The sequence below is a fragment of the Hyposmocoma kahamanoa genome, unplaced genomic scaffold, assembly GCF_003589595.1.
Source record: "Hyposmocoma kahamanoa isolate Upper Pololo Valley unplaced genomic scaffold, ASM358959v1 99702, whole genome shotgun sequence".
Lineage (NCBI taxonomy): Eukaryota > Metazoa > Arthropoda > Insecta > Lepidoptera > Cosmopterigidae > Hyposmocoma > Hyposmocoma kahamanoa.
In genome coordinates, this window is record NW_020656001.1 from 1,693,006 (window position 1) to 1,711,162 (window position 18,157).

At 35.8% G+C, this 18,157-nt stretch overlaps 1 protein-coding gene across 2 annotated transcripts in view; it reads right to left on the bottom strand.

Annotated features, from left to right (window-relative positions):
• Positions 1-287: 287 nt before the first annotated feature.
• The window catches only part of LOC113239200 (protein RCC2), a 26,974-nt gene continuing 9,104 nt past the window's right edge, over positions 288-18,157 (bottom strand). For both annotated transcript variants that reach the window (XM_026476090.1, XM_026476091.1), the window contains exons 4-12: positions 17,351-17,426; positions 16,615-16,746; positions 13,849-13,948; positions 12,969-13,069; positions 10,951-11,117; positions 9,279-9,459; positions 7,984-8,061; positions 6,496-6,596; positions 288-4,067 (exon numbers count right to left, since the gene is read on the bottom strand). In XM_026476090.1, coding sequence (XP_026331875.1) covers positions 3,897-4,067; positions 6,496-6,596; positions 7,984-8,061; positions 9,279-9,459; positions 10,951-11,117; positions 12,969-13,069; positions 13,849-13,948; positions 16,615-16,746; positions 17,351-17,426 — 1,107 coding nt within the window. In that variant the 3' untranslated portion in view covers positions 288-3,896. The remainder of the gene's footprint in view (positions 4,068-6,495; positions 6,597-7,983; positions 8,062-9,278; positions 9,460-10,950; positions 11,118-12,968; positions 13,070-13,848; positions 13,949-16,614; positions 16,747-17,350; positions 17,427-18,157) is intronic.

The following is an 18,157-nucleotide window of genomic DNA, read 5'->3' on the forward strand; positions in this document are numbered from 1 at the left end:
TTGCTGTGACTCACTGTACGTCTAAGTTGAAAATTCGGCCAAATTCTGTTAATCTAAAGTTCGTATACAAACATGTTAATCTAAGTGCCTAAGAAGCCACTCACGAAATCGCACAAAATTGTATTCAAAAAACTGATCTCATTATAATGTGTTACAAAGTTAAGGAGTCATGGACGGCATAGCCACTTATATCTTGATCAAATGAATATATTACAAAATTAAATAATAAACAGAAGGGAATAATACATGACAAGACAAAATACTGCTCGACTAAGGGCCATAGTAAACTTGCTTTACTAGCACACATTGTCACTTCATTGCCAAAACTCAAATGTGGTTGGAGTGTTTTGGCACCAAGTGCTACACTGGCGATCGTGAGAGGCTCCTGGCCGGGGAATACATCAGTCAGATTTTGTTCAGGCATTAATATCGCTTCTCCTAAAATATTATTCCATTATTTGATCATAAGAGGTAGAGAGACATGATTGAGAATCATTCTTAAGATCTGCAATTACATAATGAAACTAAAAGTTCCCGGCGGTGGCATATTCATTTTAAAATAATTAATTCTAAACATCTACTTACGATACAACATAGATAACTGCCGCAGTCTTTAATGGCGTACATTTGTCAGCGCGCGCCAGCTAAAGCTGGGTTTGTATGTTTCTCTTGTCATACACTTACGGTTTTTGTATGGGCGCGGTGCTGGCACGTGCTGCAAAATGCACAACTAATTCAAGCGGGAGTGCACCGGCAGTTTTAATACAGTGTATAAAAGATGTTTCTGCCTCTACGCGTCCATTTAACTTAACCATTACAAACATCCAAAAATAAATTCCCACGTAGAGCCTTTACTCCCGCATCTGATACGTTCCTTACATTGCACACAATAAACAATACCTGTGCAAGACACATTCATGACGGCGAAACGCTAACATTATTTAAAATTAATATTTGTATATTATAACATATATTGAATAAGATTTAAGTAAGTACGGTGACATACAACAATTACTCACATCGATGCTACACTTAGACGATAACAATTACAACTGTTTTTAGAGAAGTCAGCTTGGAAAAGACTTTACTACATTCAAGTAAAATATAAGCTTGAATAGAGCACCACATGGAGGTTGTTTAATATCGGATTGCAATGGTATAATACTGTGGAAAAAATTCAGCCACTGTTGTAATTTTGATATTCAAATATTTTGCGAAATTTTAAGGAACATGACATCAAAAAGCGACGTTAAAGTTTTTATTTTTTAGGAATAAATGCCAAGACGCCAGTGGCTTGATTTTTTTGAACAATGAAAAATTATGCTACGGAAAACTTGTTATTTAAGTCACGAAATTCATACGTAATTTAAAACCTATTTTAAGTAACGTACCCCTGAAGTCAATCCAAGTAACAATGGCTAATTAACTTTGACATATAGTCAGTCTTTTTTGAAGGTGGAGTAAAATGACATTTGCAGAGTTGCCAGTGTTTTTAAAATTTAAAATGGTCACTTACATGTAACGTCGACAGCTTTATCGATAGCTTGTGAAATTAGGTAAAAATTTGACAAAAATGTCCAATGATATTACTAATTGTGTTATTGTATACTTTATTCTTATATTGACATTATTATCAAAATCAATTTTTGGTCATACACATTTTAATAACGGGAAGTGGATTTGAGTATGTACCTATATTAAATTAAATTAAAAACTTCAAAATATGTTTCCTATTTGCATTTTCAATAGACATAGTTCTAAATTTAGTGTATGTATGAATGGATTTTTAAAAATTAACAATACTAATGAACCTGCACCTAAAGTTGGACGTATAATGGGCCGATGATGAATCAAATGAAACAAGTTCGGCTATTTATTTCATAAGCGTAAACAACAACCGTCGATAGTCGATATAATATTTATCGACTGCAATCACTAGCTGCTTGCAAGTGGGCAACACTTATGCTCAATGAACTGTCATTTTTCCCCATCTTCAAAGAAGACAGAGTATAGGATCACATAATATCATACAAATTACGGAGGCGCACTGCCATTAAACGTAAAAAAAACTAAATGTTCGCGAATCTAATAGTGTTCACATTTTTTTACTGTATATTTTTGGAATGTTATAATTATAACACAAAACCCTCAACCTGTAAGATTAGGTTAAATTTCAACTGACCGGCAATGTGACCTATGGGCCAATTTTTTTTACGAGGGAACTTGTTGTCAAGTCATCGGTAGGTGTTAAATGCAAAGTTGTCAAAATGTTTGTAATTTCATTTTTAATTCCTTTGTTACATTTTGTTAGAAGCGCGGTATGTTAGTATTGAAAATAATCAAAGGCCATATCCAGATTAACAACCTTATGAAAAGTTTATAGTCGTTTTACGGATTCTGTATTAAACAAAAAATTCAATTACTTTCATTTTGAAGGTGCGATTTAAAGAAATATCAGCTTTAGAGTGCTAAGACGCAGTGAGCAGAGAATTATCGTGGAAGGTAATGATCTCATTATTCTGATCTCTGGTAATCAGTAATTGTGCACTTAATATTTATTAACAAAGTAGGTAACTGATGATTTTAGGTTTTTTGTTCGAACGCTTCTTGTTATAAAGTAAATAATAATTTTTGTGACTTGTACGTTACTGTGTCGATGTGTTGTGTAAAAAGTAGAGCCTGAAGCCGCGTTTATATTTGTCTGATGTGACGTGGTTCTCGGGGAGTTCATACGTTCGCAATGTTGTCTCCTGAATCATCCGATGCTGATTATGAAAGATATTCAATTTGTAATAATGGCAACTATATTTAAAAAAAAAAGAAATAAATAAAAGAATATAATTGGGTTCATCCAGTGAATAAAAAAAGAGGGGCTAAAGGAGAGTTTTACTTCCTCGTTAAAGAGCTTAAGTGCGATGGTGAAAAGTTTCATAATCGCGGCCGCTCAAATTCACCCGTCCTGACGCGACACAACACAAGCCGTGACGTCATACTGTGATACACTAATATAAATCTAAAAACTATATAATTCGACACGACACATCAGACAAATGTAAATCCGGCTAAGGGAAGCAATTTATAATGCACAATAATTAATCGTCCATGACTGGAACACAATCATACTAAAAATAAGTTTTAATGGACAGCTTCATGTGACTGTGTGTGATTTTGATAAATACGAATGTCTTTTTATTCACTACAATATGTCATTATATAAGGCCACGCTGCTGCAGCGTGTTTATAACATATACGGTGTAGGTTAATATTACTTTTAATTAATATTTTAATATTATTAACTGGGTTAACTATCTGGGGAATTCAGCTAATTATGAATTTGATTTTTACTTACTACGAACAATTACTGTTAATAATTACTACTTTAGGGACTGTAAAAATGATTGACCAATTATCAGTTGCATAATGCACATAATAAAAAATATAGTAATCAAATTCCCGACATAAAATTTGCGTGAAAATGATCCTAATCGGCTTGACGGCATGTACTGTCATGATCTCAGCCGACAAAAACAAAAATCTTACATCGGATTGCCTTTACGTATATAAGTTTGAAATAAAATGGTGATCCTTAACGAAACTAATATGAACGCGATTAAAACTCACGCTATAAAGGAGTACAGAACAAACCATCACAAAATAATAGTAATCATTATCTCAATTGCAATAATTTGATATTATCATGATATCACGTTTAAGTACGAAAACAATTGTATCAACCTCATACCGCATAATAGATGAGGGCTAAAAGCAACACGCTCGATATTGGGCGCAGAGAAGTGTATTTGTCGAACGTATATTATCAGAAATCATAATCATTACCTATCCTATTCGTCGTGTAAGTCCTAACCCTCATTACGCCAAAGTAACGTAAGTCCATCTTAAGGCTCGAAGTTGGGGAGACTTTCGAGTTTCTGCTTCACTTCATCGGGCGAGTCATCGCTGAGGAGAAGCGTGTGCGAGTAGCCCATCGTCACTTGAGTCACGTTGAAACCCTCCATTTTCGACACTTCCTTAGGGCGCGCAGTAGACTTGTTGATCTCACCAGTACCCTATAATAATAATTTATTATTTATTTCAGAAAACAAGAATCTATATTTCATACTAAACTTCATGTAACAAGTACTTATGTATAATTATTTATACAAAGATCGTATACTTGGAAAAAATCCTTCGATTTTTGTATTAATAATATAACAAACTATACTCCGTCCAAATAACAAACTTTTGACATAAGCATGTTCCGTAATTATTGACATACAACCACAGACAAAAAATGCAAAACTTCCGGGACACTTTTTTATTTTAGTGAAGCGATTTGTTCTTTTGCTCCGATATTTATCGAGCCAACAGATTATGTAACGAAAGTTGTCTAAATTGATAAATTTTGGTACTGGTATGGTAGTCAAGTGCACGTCAAGCTTGACACGTGTACTTTGGACCGTTCTTATCATAAGCGGCATAAAGATGGATTTAAATTTGACGTGCTCTTGTTTCTGTACCTGTGTAATAAATTATAATGATATGCAAATTAATAATTATAATAAATTCTTATTGTTTATTATAATGAAACGTCCGATTTTTCACCATATGAATGGGAATAACTTGAATCCTTATTAACATTAATTATTAATTCTTGAGTACACAAATTGTCAAACGCAACATCACGATCCCAATCAGACAATATCTTCTATTTTGAACCCGGTCACATCCACAATTAAAACTTCTTCATATGTCAAATTGATTGTCATAAAAATTCAAATCGGAAACGCAATAGGACATCACTAATGGATTAGAATTCGAGCTGTTAAAAGTTGAATAAACGGTTGGACGGAGTAGTGTGCTGTATAAATACGTATTTACCAGATTAGCATTTCTTACAAAATTTTCATATCAGATTCTTACAGTTCGAAGAATTTATACAAAGTTAATTCATCCCCTTGAGGTGGAATATTTTTTCAAATTTAAATGGAACCACTACTGACATAACCTATTTTCAACAAAAATTAATATCATGAAAATTTGTTCACAAATTATCTATAATATTACAACAGAGTTATCGCGTAAAATACATACAAAAAAAAGAAAAAAATATACACGAATTGAGAACTTCCTTCTTTTTTTGAAGTTAGTTATAATATAAACCACTTCCCATCTCAGACCTTGAACAGGCCGATCAGTTTGCTATTCTCACCGCACTCCGAACCCGCACACCTCAGAGAAGAAAAGAAATTAAGACATCATCTGATGTCGATGAATATATTGTTGGTGTTCGGTTAGTGATAATAATTATATTTTATATCCTTGACGTAACCAATTAGTATACTTATTTCTTTTCACTAATAGTCTTCCGCATGGGTCTTTACTGTACTTTTGTTGTAACTAACTTTGTAAATTTCAAGCACTATGGTAACTTGGACGATATGTATAATTGGTCATTTATGTACTTTGGTCATTGGTTCCCAAAAAGAACATTTTTATCAGTTTGAAAACTTTGATTGTGTCTCTGTTCGTGGCATCGCATATTGATATATCAAATACTTTCTTAACGACTGGTTAGTGGTGGTTTTGCATGCTGTATTTTCAATACACCTCATGAAAGTATTTTGTATTTCGCCTAGCTCTGGTCACATTTGAGTCAGGGTTATTATTACTATACTTCATTTCAATTTTGTACAAAATGTAAACAAACAAGTCACTGACCCGACCATAGACGGATTAGTGATGGCCAATTGTAATGCCAATTACAAATCGATTAATTGAATGAATCGACTTGTTCAATTGAGTCAAACTAGGTGTTTACCCTATAATAATAATAATAATAATAACGCACACACTCAACATAGCCCCGCACTAGGGAAACCCTGTGTCGCGGGTGCCATGGACACATACATAGACAACCACAAATTACACCCAAACTCACGAGAGAAACAAATGTAGGCCATACAAATACTTCTCCCGGCCCGGGAATCGAACCCGGGGACCTCTGCGTGGCAGTCCGGTATGGTAACCGTTCGGCCACGGAGGCAGTTAACATATATAATTATATAATCTACATAAGCATATTTAAAAAATCCGAAATATTAATTTTAAGTCCTCATTTACATCCTTAAACTTAGATACTCGTTCGATTGAGATTGAAATATTCGATTTAATAATCAACCAGAAAAACTTTAATTGAATGAATGGAATGTTTTTTTCATACAACATTATTCAAACATAGACAAGTCATAGATGTACAGATGAAAAATAACCTCACTTTAGGACTACCATTTTTCAAATATAATTTTACGATGCTATTCAAATAGATATTGTTGGAAAAAGTGATGAGATATCAAGTCTAAATATACGTGAAAGTGTTACTTATTCGACTTATGAGTTTTAGACTTTAGAATTATAACCAAACAGTTTTGTTTACTTTTTGTTGAAAATGGATTGGGAGCACTTTACAACTGTATTGGAGTTGATTTAGCAACTTACCAGTTCGCCGTAGGTGGGTGAGACGCCCCATGCGATCAAAGAGTCGTCAGCAGCAATCACTACGGACGTGCACGATGTTCCAATATCTTTAATGTTCCAACCTGAAACACAGTTTTAGTTGCAGGAGATCTCCTTGTGAAAGAGTTCATCCAGGGAAGTACTGTCACCATATCTATTTCTATCGCCAAGCAGTAATGTGAGCATTACAGCGTATCGTTTAACGTAAGGAACAAGGACCGTCTTTTACTACCTGTAGTAAAAAGTGCGATCTTTGACCACTGCACTTATGTAACGGCAATCAGAACATATAACAGAATCCCGATTGATATTAAATACTTAAATAGTAATCCAATTCAAGGCTCATTTAAAGAAATGGCTAATTGACAATGTTTTCTATAATCTAAGTGAATTTTATAAAGTGACATCAAATATTTGACAAATGAACATTATGTTTAGTTTAATTTAATTTTATTTTATGGACGTTTAATTTTATAGTATATATTAATTGAATTTTAAGACAATGTACGCCCGACTTGAGTAAGAACTGCGAATCAAATGTATGCATACACATCATTGACTTACAATTATATGGACGTCGGGTCCGCGCGAAAAAGTGTCCGAACTTATGGGGCGTTAAAATTGTATACAGAGTGTCATTCACGCTTTAGTCTTCGTTTGTTCGAATGACAGCGAAGCAAGCAAAATTAGACAGTACTGCGATGACATTACAATTTAAATTCAACGTTTTAGCTTTTTCATATTCCTTTACATGTCACAAAGTTTAAATAGGTTGACTTGGGACATTTTTTTCGTGATTTTTGTATTAGATCCGTCGTTCATTTATTTGTAACAGAAAATAACTAAATAACAGAAATATGAAAAATTTATCACGTGTGCTGGGAATATCTAAGTTGCAATATTAAGTAATTTCATTTTAGTATACATATCCAATTTGCCTGTGTAACACTCTTCCGCCTCAGTCGCTGAATATCATATTCGCAAAATATAGTGTTCGCAAAACATGACATTCGCAAGACATCACGTTTACAAAATATCATTTTCGCAAGATACCACATTTTTTGTTCTTCTCTATTATTTGTCTTTTCATCAGTGAAATGCAAATTGTTGTTTTTTTATTTTATATTTTGTATTTTTGCCTCTTTTTTAATAATGATATAAAATGAATAATTTATAAAATGTAGTTTTGTATTTTGTTCCGAACAGTACAGAATGTTGTAAACATACGATATTTTGCAAATGTGGTGTTTAGCGAATATGATGTTTTAAGAATGTAATATCTTGTGAATGTGGTAACTTGCGAATATGCAAGCACTACAAATTCCTCGGCGGGGACAAATCAAGGGGATCAATACAAGTAAGCGACTCTTATTTGTCCAGCAATCTATTACTCGCGGCCTCAGTAATAATGTACTATTATAATGCAATAGAAAATTTATTACTTCACTTTGAGTTGCCAAATTTTCTTACCTTGCAGATCCTGGACAGGTTTCGGGTACATGTTTGCTTCGCCCGTGCGCTTTGTTTGGCCGAACAAGAATAAGACACCTATAACAAAAATAGGAGGTATAAAATACATTGTAATTATTTATTTAATTAAAATTCACACTCAGTTAATTGTTATTAGCAGCTATATAATTGATATATAATTAAAATTATTATCATTATGACATAGACAGTAAACTTGTTTCATTCGTATTATAATTACTAAAAACTAAAATTAATATGTTTTGTAAATACATTATACTACACAATGTTTTCAAAGTACGCCCCAGCCTTAGAATCGACAAAAATGTTAGAACCGCGATGTTCATATAGTCAAGTATATTAAGGAATAGCTGATTTTCCCCCTTAGTCTAAATTTCTCGGGTACAATGTAGTTTGCACTCTGAACATTGCAGCACCCCGCTTGTTTGTTTAGGGGTAAATGAAAAAAAAAAAACTATCTTTTAACCGTCACGCATTCTAGAGACGATGTCCCCAACCATTTTGTTAAGTTGTTAAAAATTAATTAAATCTTTATTGAATTGATATTCAATTATTTTTTGTGAAATTACTGCACTAGTTTGTTATAATTATTAATACAAAGATCGAACACTCAGAAAAAACACTCGGAAAAAATTCCTTCGATCCGGTCGGATTCGAACCGACGTCTTCTTGCATACCGTGTCAGACGCTATACCAACTAAGCCACGGAACGAACCAACGGACCTCACGAATTTTTCTATGTGCTTGCGTCGTGTTTTTGTACTTGGTCTTTCAACGACTTTTTAGTCGTAGCACCATCTATGAGAAATCTATTGCAGATTTATCATATTTAAAAATTTTAAACTACACGTTCGTCGGGAGAAATGTTAGTACGTTATACTAACATACTCATAGTCAACATAGCCCCGCTATAGGGAAACCCTCTGTCGCGGGTGCCATGGACACACACATAGACAACCACAAATTACACCCAAACTCACGAGAGAAATAAATGTAGGCCATACAAATATTTCTCCCGGCCCGGGAACCGAACCTGAGACCTCTGCGTGGCAGTCCGGCATGGTAACCGTTCGGCCACAGAGGCAGTAAGAGAGGAGAGGAGAGTATGGCTTACATTTATTTCTCTCGCGAGTTTCGAGTGAAATGCGTGGTTGTCTATGTGTGTGTGTGTGTGTGTCCATGACGCCCGCGATAAAGGGTTTCCCTAATGCGGTGCTATGAGTGTGTGAATTAATTATGATTTTTTTTTCTTATGGTCGTAAGCACAAGTAACAAACCATGGTCATTGATGGCGAGGCTGTAAGTAGCGCCGCAGTAGACGGAGCGCACGCCGCGCGAAGATGTTTCGAAGAACTTAATCAGGCGAGGTACACTCTCGTCCTTCTGTTCTGCGTGCCCCAGCCGGCCGAAACCGCCGAAACCCCAGCTGAACGCACGCTTCTTCGAGTCTATTGCCACCTGCCATGCAAAAGCCAAAACACACGGTAAACTTAGCCGGGCGACAATCGTTACTATTATTTACCAAGAAAATACATCAAAATAGCCGAGCGATAGATGTGTCGTTGAAATTGACCAAGCAGTGTACATGCCTATTGGGTATTGCCGCTTATGACATTCGCCACATTTATCATCATGGAATCGTATGAAGCCGGTAAAAAAAAAACTTACAAACTTAACAAGTCCATATAACAAGAGCAAAATAAACGTTGTACGCGGAAGCGGAAGCGGAACGCTTCTTTTGACCGGTTTAAGCTAAACCCGCGTTAACACTGCATATCGCAAGGGTAATCAACCTTCGGTCTTACTGTTTTGACAATTAATACTAAATTATTGCACCACTGTAACTATTGCTTTCATCCATCGAGTATATAACCAGAAATAGAGAGGAAATGTCATATAATTTGTTTGAAAACTATTCTGCCATATCATTGGCTAACCCGAGTTCGAAACAATTGACGGGTGTCGTCAACTGTTTCACTTCAAATCGACCAGTTAACTTGAGCTTTGTTATAATGGACGAAAATTGCAAAATTACATATTTAATATTTCATTACCGTTGAAATGTGATTCCGTTTGTTTTGTAATTAGATGTTTTGCTATTTTTCCCACACCACCGAATAGAACAGCACGGCATTGTTACGAGATATTATCTTTTTTACAAAATATTTTTGGAATATACGGAGACATACACACAGGTCAGTAGTTGGCCTGTCTATATTTCAGTGCAAACGAGAGTTGATATTTATAAGAGCTGTATCACTTATGTGTTACCAGGAATATATGGCACTTATTTCGTCTCTATTTCTGGTTATATACTCGATGCTTTCATCCAATCATCAGGGTACACAATATATTAGAGCCTATGCACACGGCGTATTTTACACGCGCCGACAACGCGCCGATAACGCACGTAAACTCGAGTCAAACGCGATGCAATCGCGAGTAAGCCTTTGCACGTTCACACATTCAGACGTGCTGTAGTCGCGCGTATGTATCGCGCATTTTGATAAAATACGGTTTTAATTTTTTAGTTTCGTTGTTAATTCCAATTGGTTTTTGGAATGAACCAACTACATGAAATTCTAAGTGTAAACTCCAGTGGAGTATATAAGCTTCTTGCTTGCAACGCGATGAAAACTCGATACAGACGAGCTTCGAACGCGCTTCTCGTGCGCGTCTGTATCGCGTTTGAGTCGATATAAACGCAATAATGTGCTTTTTGCTCCTATATCTATTACAAATAAGAAAAGTTGAATTGAGATTTCTTGAATTGCTCTGTTAATCCCTCAGGCCGCAAATTCGGAACATAATGGTGCGTTCGGTGAGGCGTTCGAAGTTTGCGCGTACATCCAACACATGACACAGTGTACATACCTTGAATGCCCCACCCACCACCGAATACACCAGCGTAGCGAGTTTGTGGCCTTAGACAGAAAAGTTAAAAGTTACCGTATGGTTGTTTCCGCAGGAGAAATCGACAATGTCAACGTCTTTGACGGGTGTGACATGGCCATCCTTGGATTTCTCGAAGAACAGCGCCACGTGCTTCGGCACAGTCTCGAAGTGGTAAGACAGCTTCGTCGACGTCACGAAGTACTTGCCGTCGGTGTTATGGCCTGCAGTCGTTTGAATATTAATAAATTGTAACTTTACAATGAGAATTAACGTGAAACGCGACGGGCGCGATCTCGAAAACTTCCTCGCTCACACTCTGATTATCTGTCTCGCTCGGTGACCACGATTATATAAACTCGAGTAGAGCTCAACGGGACAGGAAGCTTAACTAAATACATGGATACAATTTAAGTAATAATAATAATAACGAACACACTCAACATAGCCGCGCACTAGGGAAACCCTGAGTCGCGGGTGCTAAGGACACACGCAGACAACCAACCACAAATTACATCCAAACTCGCGAGAGAAATAAATGTAGGCCATACAAATATTTCTGCCAGCCCCGGAAACGAACCTGGGACCTCTGCGTGGCGGTCCGACAAGGTAACCGTACGGCCACGGAGGCAGTTGAAATATTCAGTGTAATTATACACTCCAGTACTCAGATTAAGTTGGCAACGACTCTACAGTTTCTTTGTTCTAATGTTTTAATCGCTTGTGGTTCGAACAATTGAAATTGACGTTATGGGTCTCTTTCTGTCTTTTGAGCATTCAATGTGTAGGATAAGGACGGTTAGCTGTTTGTTTATTTTTATTGCGTTTGTAATTTATATATAATTTTTACCTATCATATTGCATTAATATAAAAATTGGTATACAATATGTTGAGTGAACAGGTGCAGTGCATGTGCCCTTTGGCGGCTATCCATTATAGGAGTGAGCGAGACGCGCGACAATGAAACCCGCGAGCCTTTCTTTTATTATTAAAAAATGTTTAAAAAGAATAATTATTAATCTAAACCTGGCGGCACAACACCTGCGTAGGAAGTTCTTCATCTTTTCGGAAAGGGTCCGTGGTCTCTTTGAAATTTTGAAAGGGGTTCATGATTAGAAAAAGGTTTAGAATCCCTGACGTATAGGTTCCGACACTTTTAAGCGCGGACCCGACGTCCATTTGTTGGTGGTCAATGCTTGGCAAAAAGTGCTGTAGCCCCCGGCCGTTCATTTCAAAGCCGAATAGGTGCGCGTGAGATAGCTTCTTAGAGTCCACTCTGATGTTAAGTATTCTTTTTCAGTTACTAAAAAAACCTATGTATTACGAATGGTATACTTTCCTATCAGAGATTAGTTAGGTATATGTATTTGTTGGGTTGCAATCGCTCACCATATGGTACTTGCAGAAAACCAGCTGTTTGACTTTTCACTGTCTACACGACTCATCCGAAGAACAAAGTGCGATATGATTATACTACGAAAAGAGGTTAAAACATAATCTCGTTATTCAAAAGGCCTATATCAAGGTGTTTTCAGATTTTTTACGTATTTATTATTTCGTTTCAGAAATATAAAATCGAACAACAGTCGATCTTGACCGTGGATATCCGCAGTCAAGAACAACAAACGAAATGTCTAATGTCGCGAGAATAAGCATCATCTTGCATATAGGTCTTTGTTCTACGGATGAGTCGTCTAGTATTTATACTGAGTCAGGGTCATTTCAGCACAAACTGTAGTCATACATAAAATCTTGTTAATTCTCACAGTATTTGTTTGTTTGTTTGTTTCTCACCGTATTTGTTTTCAATATATATATAATTATGTATAACAATATATATAACTGTATACTTGTGTTATGTGTTTGTTTTATGTGATTTTGTGTTATACTTTGTGAAGTTATTGTAAATGTTTTGTTTCTGTTTGTATTTGTGCTGAATAACGTGTTATCTATCTATCTCTTATTGTTCTTAATAAAAAGTGAAACCAGATTACTTTTTTAATCAGCCACCCTTTAAGTAAAGATCTCAAACGAGTTGGCTAGATTGTTTGTAAAAAAATGATGGAAGAGTTACCCAGTTGGCCATACTCGGGCAGCCCGAACGAGTGTAACGCGCCGTTACAATCCAGGACCATAGAGAACTCTGCGCCGCAGCCGACTTTCACAATTGGAGTGCTGTAAATTTCATTTCCATAAATATAAAATAAATAAATAAATAAATAACGCACACACTCAACATAGCCCCGCACTAGGGAAACCCTGTGTCGCGAGTGCCATGGACACACACATAGACAACCACAAATTACACCCAAACTCACGAGAGAAATAATTGTAGGCCATACAATTATTTCTCTCGGCCCGGGAATCGAACCTGAGACCTCTGCGTGGCAGTCCGGCATGGTAACCGTTCGGCCACGGAGGCAGTTAAAACATATAAATATAAACATGTTATAAATATTTCTGCGTCTTTGCCAAACCAGGACAACTGCTGTACCAACTAAGCTACAGTCCAGGAGCCCTTGAGGCATACCACAATCTCTTACAGTCGATACAATCTCAAATGACTTTGGTATTCTGCATAACAGTGGAAGTGTTCAATGTTCAATCCCTTGGAAAAAATATGTAGTATAATTGAGGATTTTCACCGATGACTATAGGGTGTAAAAACAAGATACGTAAAAATTTTCACGATAGAAAAAACCACAAACTTACCTCGAAATTTTACAAGAAAACCGCTGTATTCAATAGGTACTTTCCCAACGACTTTTTTATATCAACTGAACTAAATATAACACGTATACTATACGATATACGTTTTTTAAATGATATAGCCTATTTTTTTTTTCCTTGGTAGATAAAGTATAAGTTGACGTATGACTTTGAGTATTTGTCACAAGCGCCCTTTCAACTAACGGTGGCAGTATGGGTTGTTGATGATTATGAATGAAACTTACGTATGTCGAACGCGTGTGGGCACGAGCACTTGCGGTGTGTTAGTGCCGATGCCACACTGACCGCTCTTGTTGTCGCCGCACGCGTACACAGCGCCAGTATCTGCAAAATTCACTTTATTAAGTACACTGTAAAAGAAAACTTTACATTTGTAAAACAAAACTTTCATTAATTTCGAAGAACTTTGTCTGGGAGTTGTTTTAAGTGTATCTAAATATTAAAATGATGTGAATATGCTAATTAATACTATATAATGCTAATTAATAATAATTAATTGTCACTGCGTTTTTGACAACCATCGCTTGTTTTGTAGTGATTGTAAAGAGTTGCTATCTCGCAACGGTCTATATGATCACGCAATAGATGTCGTTGTGGTTGGTGATGTACCAGGATCGCAACGCAGCGAAGATATAGGATAGGACACGTCCCGTTTGCACAAGTAAAGGTTGAATGATTGAATTTACTTTGAAATTGATGACGTTTCGTTGTTGCATAATGTGACTTTTGTGTTATGAATGAAAGTCGTTATTAGAATGAATAACTTTCGGAAATTAAAAATTTAACTTTTGACCTGGACACGTGTAACCGCGGGGTCTTAGTTGTTTTGCGATTGTTGTTTTTAAATTAGATAGTAATGAATTAATTTGCTTGTAATCGCGCGCGGTGATAGGCATACTAATTATTTGTGTACTAATCGTAGCGGATTGCGCAAATTACTTTTATTTTAAATGAGACTTTATAATGTTTAATTGTAAATAAATAAACCTGTAATTTTGTGTATAATATTTATAAAACTTTTGGGTTGTATGTTTGGTAGACAATATTTGGGCTATCAAATGCAAAAATATTTTTTCAAATTCAACTGGAGTTCCAGATATTAGCGCTTTTAAACAAAAAAAAAGACAACGAAACAAACTGCAGCTTTCTTATTTTAGTTATGTTATGATATCAATTGTAACCGTTTTACAACTTTTTGTCACTTGCGCCGTAGTCGAAGTAGATAGTTGTCAAAAATAGATAGTTTTCACAATGTTATCTAAAATTGCAAAACGGTTTCGTTAGGTTATTTGAAAAAGCCATAACGATACATGACTAGTCACAATTAGCAAATTTATCACGTGCGTGTTAGTAGAGTGTGTAATTTTAAATGCAAATAACTTAATTCCATCGAACCCTTGTGAAAAGAGTTCGTACCTTACAGTTTTACAAAACAATTAATATATACAGGTTGTAAAAAAATAATAATGCGACATGAAGCTTAAATGCTTAAGCTAGCTATATTTTACTGAAAGGAATTTTTTTTATTTATTAAATAACTGCATTTACAGATTTTTGAAAAGCTTGCTTGAGTCCGGAATCGAACCAACTAAATATGCAAAAAATATACTCTATAGAATTTTATTGTACTAATAGAAATAAAATTAAAAGTAGGTTTTCTCTAAGAAAACATTACATTTTAAGCATTTAAGGTATATCCCCTTCATGTTCCATTAATTTTTTCCATCCTGTATATTAGTGGTTAATAAACTTTATTGGTACTGAAAATCTCAGTCGTTTTCCTAATTCAATTAGTCAAATAAAATGAAATTTTATTCCAAATCTGCTTGTGTAATAACTAAACCAAATAGGTACAGGGTCAAGAGGACGTCAAGCTTGAGATTTAAATCCAACTCTACGCCGCTTACGATAAGAACGATCCAAGGTACAAAGTGTCAAGCTTGACGTGCTCTTGACTTTACCTAACAATAAATATTTTATTTTGATTCTGGCTGCTACAGTAAGTTTACTTAAGTATGTACACATAAATATTCAGTCAGTAAAGGGTATAAAATATGTATCCATAGGTCGCTAGTACATCCGGCTCGAAGGACCAAAATGTTGGGACTCGTGCCCAACGTATGTAATGTACAATGTTCGTAAGAATGTATGTTGATGGGAATTGTATGTTTCCCTGAGTACACCGTTCCGTTGAGGTAGGTTGATGCAAAATATGTAAGGCACCGTCCGAAGGTCTTTATTGTACTAAAAATATACATAATTGTACATAAAATGTAAGCGCGACAACGCGCGCGATCAGCAACGTATTTAGGTTAAGTTACGACATATCTAATGTACTGCTCGTACATGTGTTTTAATAATTTTTGTGACATTAATATATTCGTTGATTGGTTCCTAACCTAATACTATTACTTTTTGAAATTAAAAGGAAAATTGTTCAAGGGCAACCTAGATTTGTGTTTTTTGCGCTCCTGTAAAAGTTAGTCTAAAGCATTTACTAGGCTTTGCAGCAGCCGCTGTTTGCACATGAGACTTTTCCATATGTCCTGGGTGACAAGCGCAGTGGCAGTGAGTGCCCTTTGAGCGGCACTGCAACTGTTATGGACAGTCGCTTACCACCAGGCGCACGATTCGTTCGTCCCGTCACTTATTATCATAAAAAATTTCAGAACAGAGTACTAAAAAACCAACCTCAAAAGTTCGTGAAATGACATCGATTTGCAAAGTTTTATTGCTATCGGTTACCGGAAAGTGCGCGAAACCGGATTCATCCCCTAGTTTGCCACCCTTAGAGGGAGGAGGAGATATATTCTTCAAATTGAAATGGGACCACTAAGAAAAATCAACAAAAAGAATCATCAAAATCGGTTCACAAATACAGGAGTTATCGCGTAACATACATAAAAAAAAAGAAATAACATACAGTCGAATTGAAACCCTCCTCCTTTTTTAAAGTCGGTTAAAAAAAGTTAGTGATATATGTGTAGTACCAGTTACAAAGAGAGAGTGGTGCCGGCCGACGGCAGCGTGAATGATGTTCTTTCCCGCCAGTCCGGGCACGCGCTCCGGCAAGTTGCGGGTCACCGTGTCGCCGAATCCCAGCTGACCGCAGGTGTTGCGCCCTGACACATATTTCAACATCGTCATCCGTTCCTATCACATCAAGCCAGTAACATACGTAAAGATAGAGTTTTTTTTAATTTATTTGTTAAGCATTGGCTATAGAGCCATCAGTTTAAACAAGTAACAAATAATTAAGAAATTCAAAACGTAATAATACTTATTAACTACAAAAACAAACAATTATTTTTCTTTTTTCAATAAAGATAAATTTATTTTATTATTACTCAATCTAAATACAATCGAAAATAAACAATAAAAAAAGAACCTCAATTATTTATGCAACCATCATAAAAATGTACAAATAAATTTTAGATTAGTTCTTAGTTGTGTTCAAAAATATATAATCATGATATCGTTTTAAACAAAGGTCATTTATTTCAGAGAAAAGTAAACAAACTGCAATCAGTGAAAAGTATACACTCCTGGTGTTTTTTATGTATGTATTTATATCACTTTCGTAAATAATTTATACAATGCATTTTGATTAAAATGTGTACAATTAGAATTGTGATTTTATCATAATTATGTAACTACTTTTTTCGTTTTGATTACTCTAAAACGACAGATTGTGAAGTCAATATATATGGCGGCCATTATACTTACCGAATGTATATGCTTCGCCCTCATCAGACACCAATATAGAGTGCGCTGCAGTGCAATGACTCACGATCAGGCGATACTAGAATTTAATTAAAAGTTAATGTTGCAGTTAACACACGTGCACAATGTATATACCGGTTAGAACGCGTATCACATCAAAATGTTACGGTAAACTAGCGAATAAGATGGTCTATGTTTCGTGAATTAACGAGTTAGGCGATTTATAGGCGATTGCATCGATGCAATCGCGCGTTTGTGTCGATGCAATCGCCTATAAATCCCAAGTGTAGTGACGCAATTGCGCGTTTGTATCGATACAGTTGCGCGCTTGCATCGCGTTTCTTCATCTTAAAATCGCGCGCGTGTGTAAAGGTAGACGATTAGCGACAGCATCGCTACTGCATCGCTGCTTGAAGTCGCCTCGTGTAACCGCTCTAAAGCGTTTGTGCTGGTGAAATTACAGGCACATGGGACGTGTCAACTTATGTCTCAGGGTGTCGAGTGCAGTGGCAGTGCCCCTAAGATCTTTGCGATGTAAAGCTCTGAGTGGCAGTACAACTGTCATAGACAGGAGTGTCGCTTACCACCGGGCGCAAGACTTGTTCGTCCCATCATTGGTATTATAAAAAAAAAACTATACATATATAGTAAGTAGGGTAAAGTAGTTGAGTTGCCGTAAACCACAGATAATAATGGTTATTTTTGCATGTTAATCTGCGCCCGATCGCTAGTGCTGAAATAAATATGTATTAAATCCACTTTGTTTTTTCTTTTAATTTCTTATACAGGTCAAAAAAAAAAAAAAAAAAA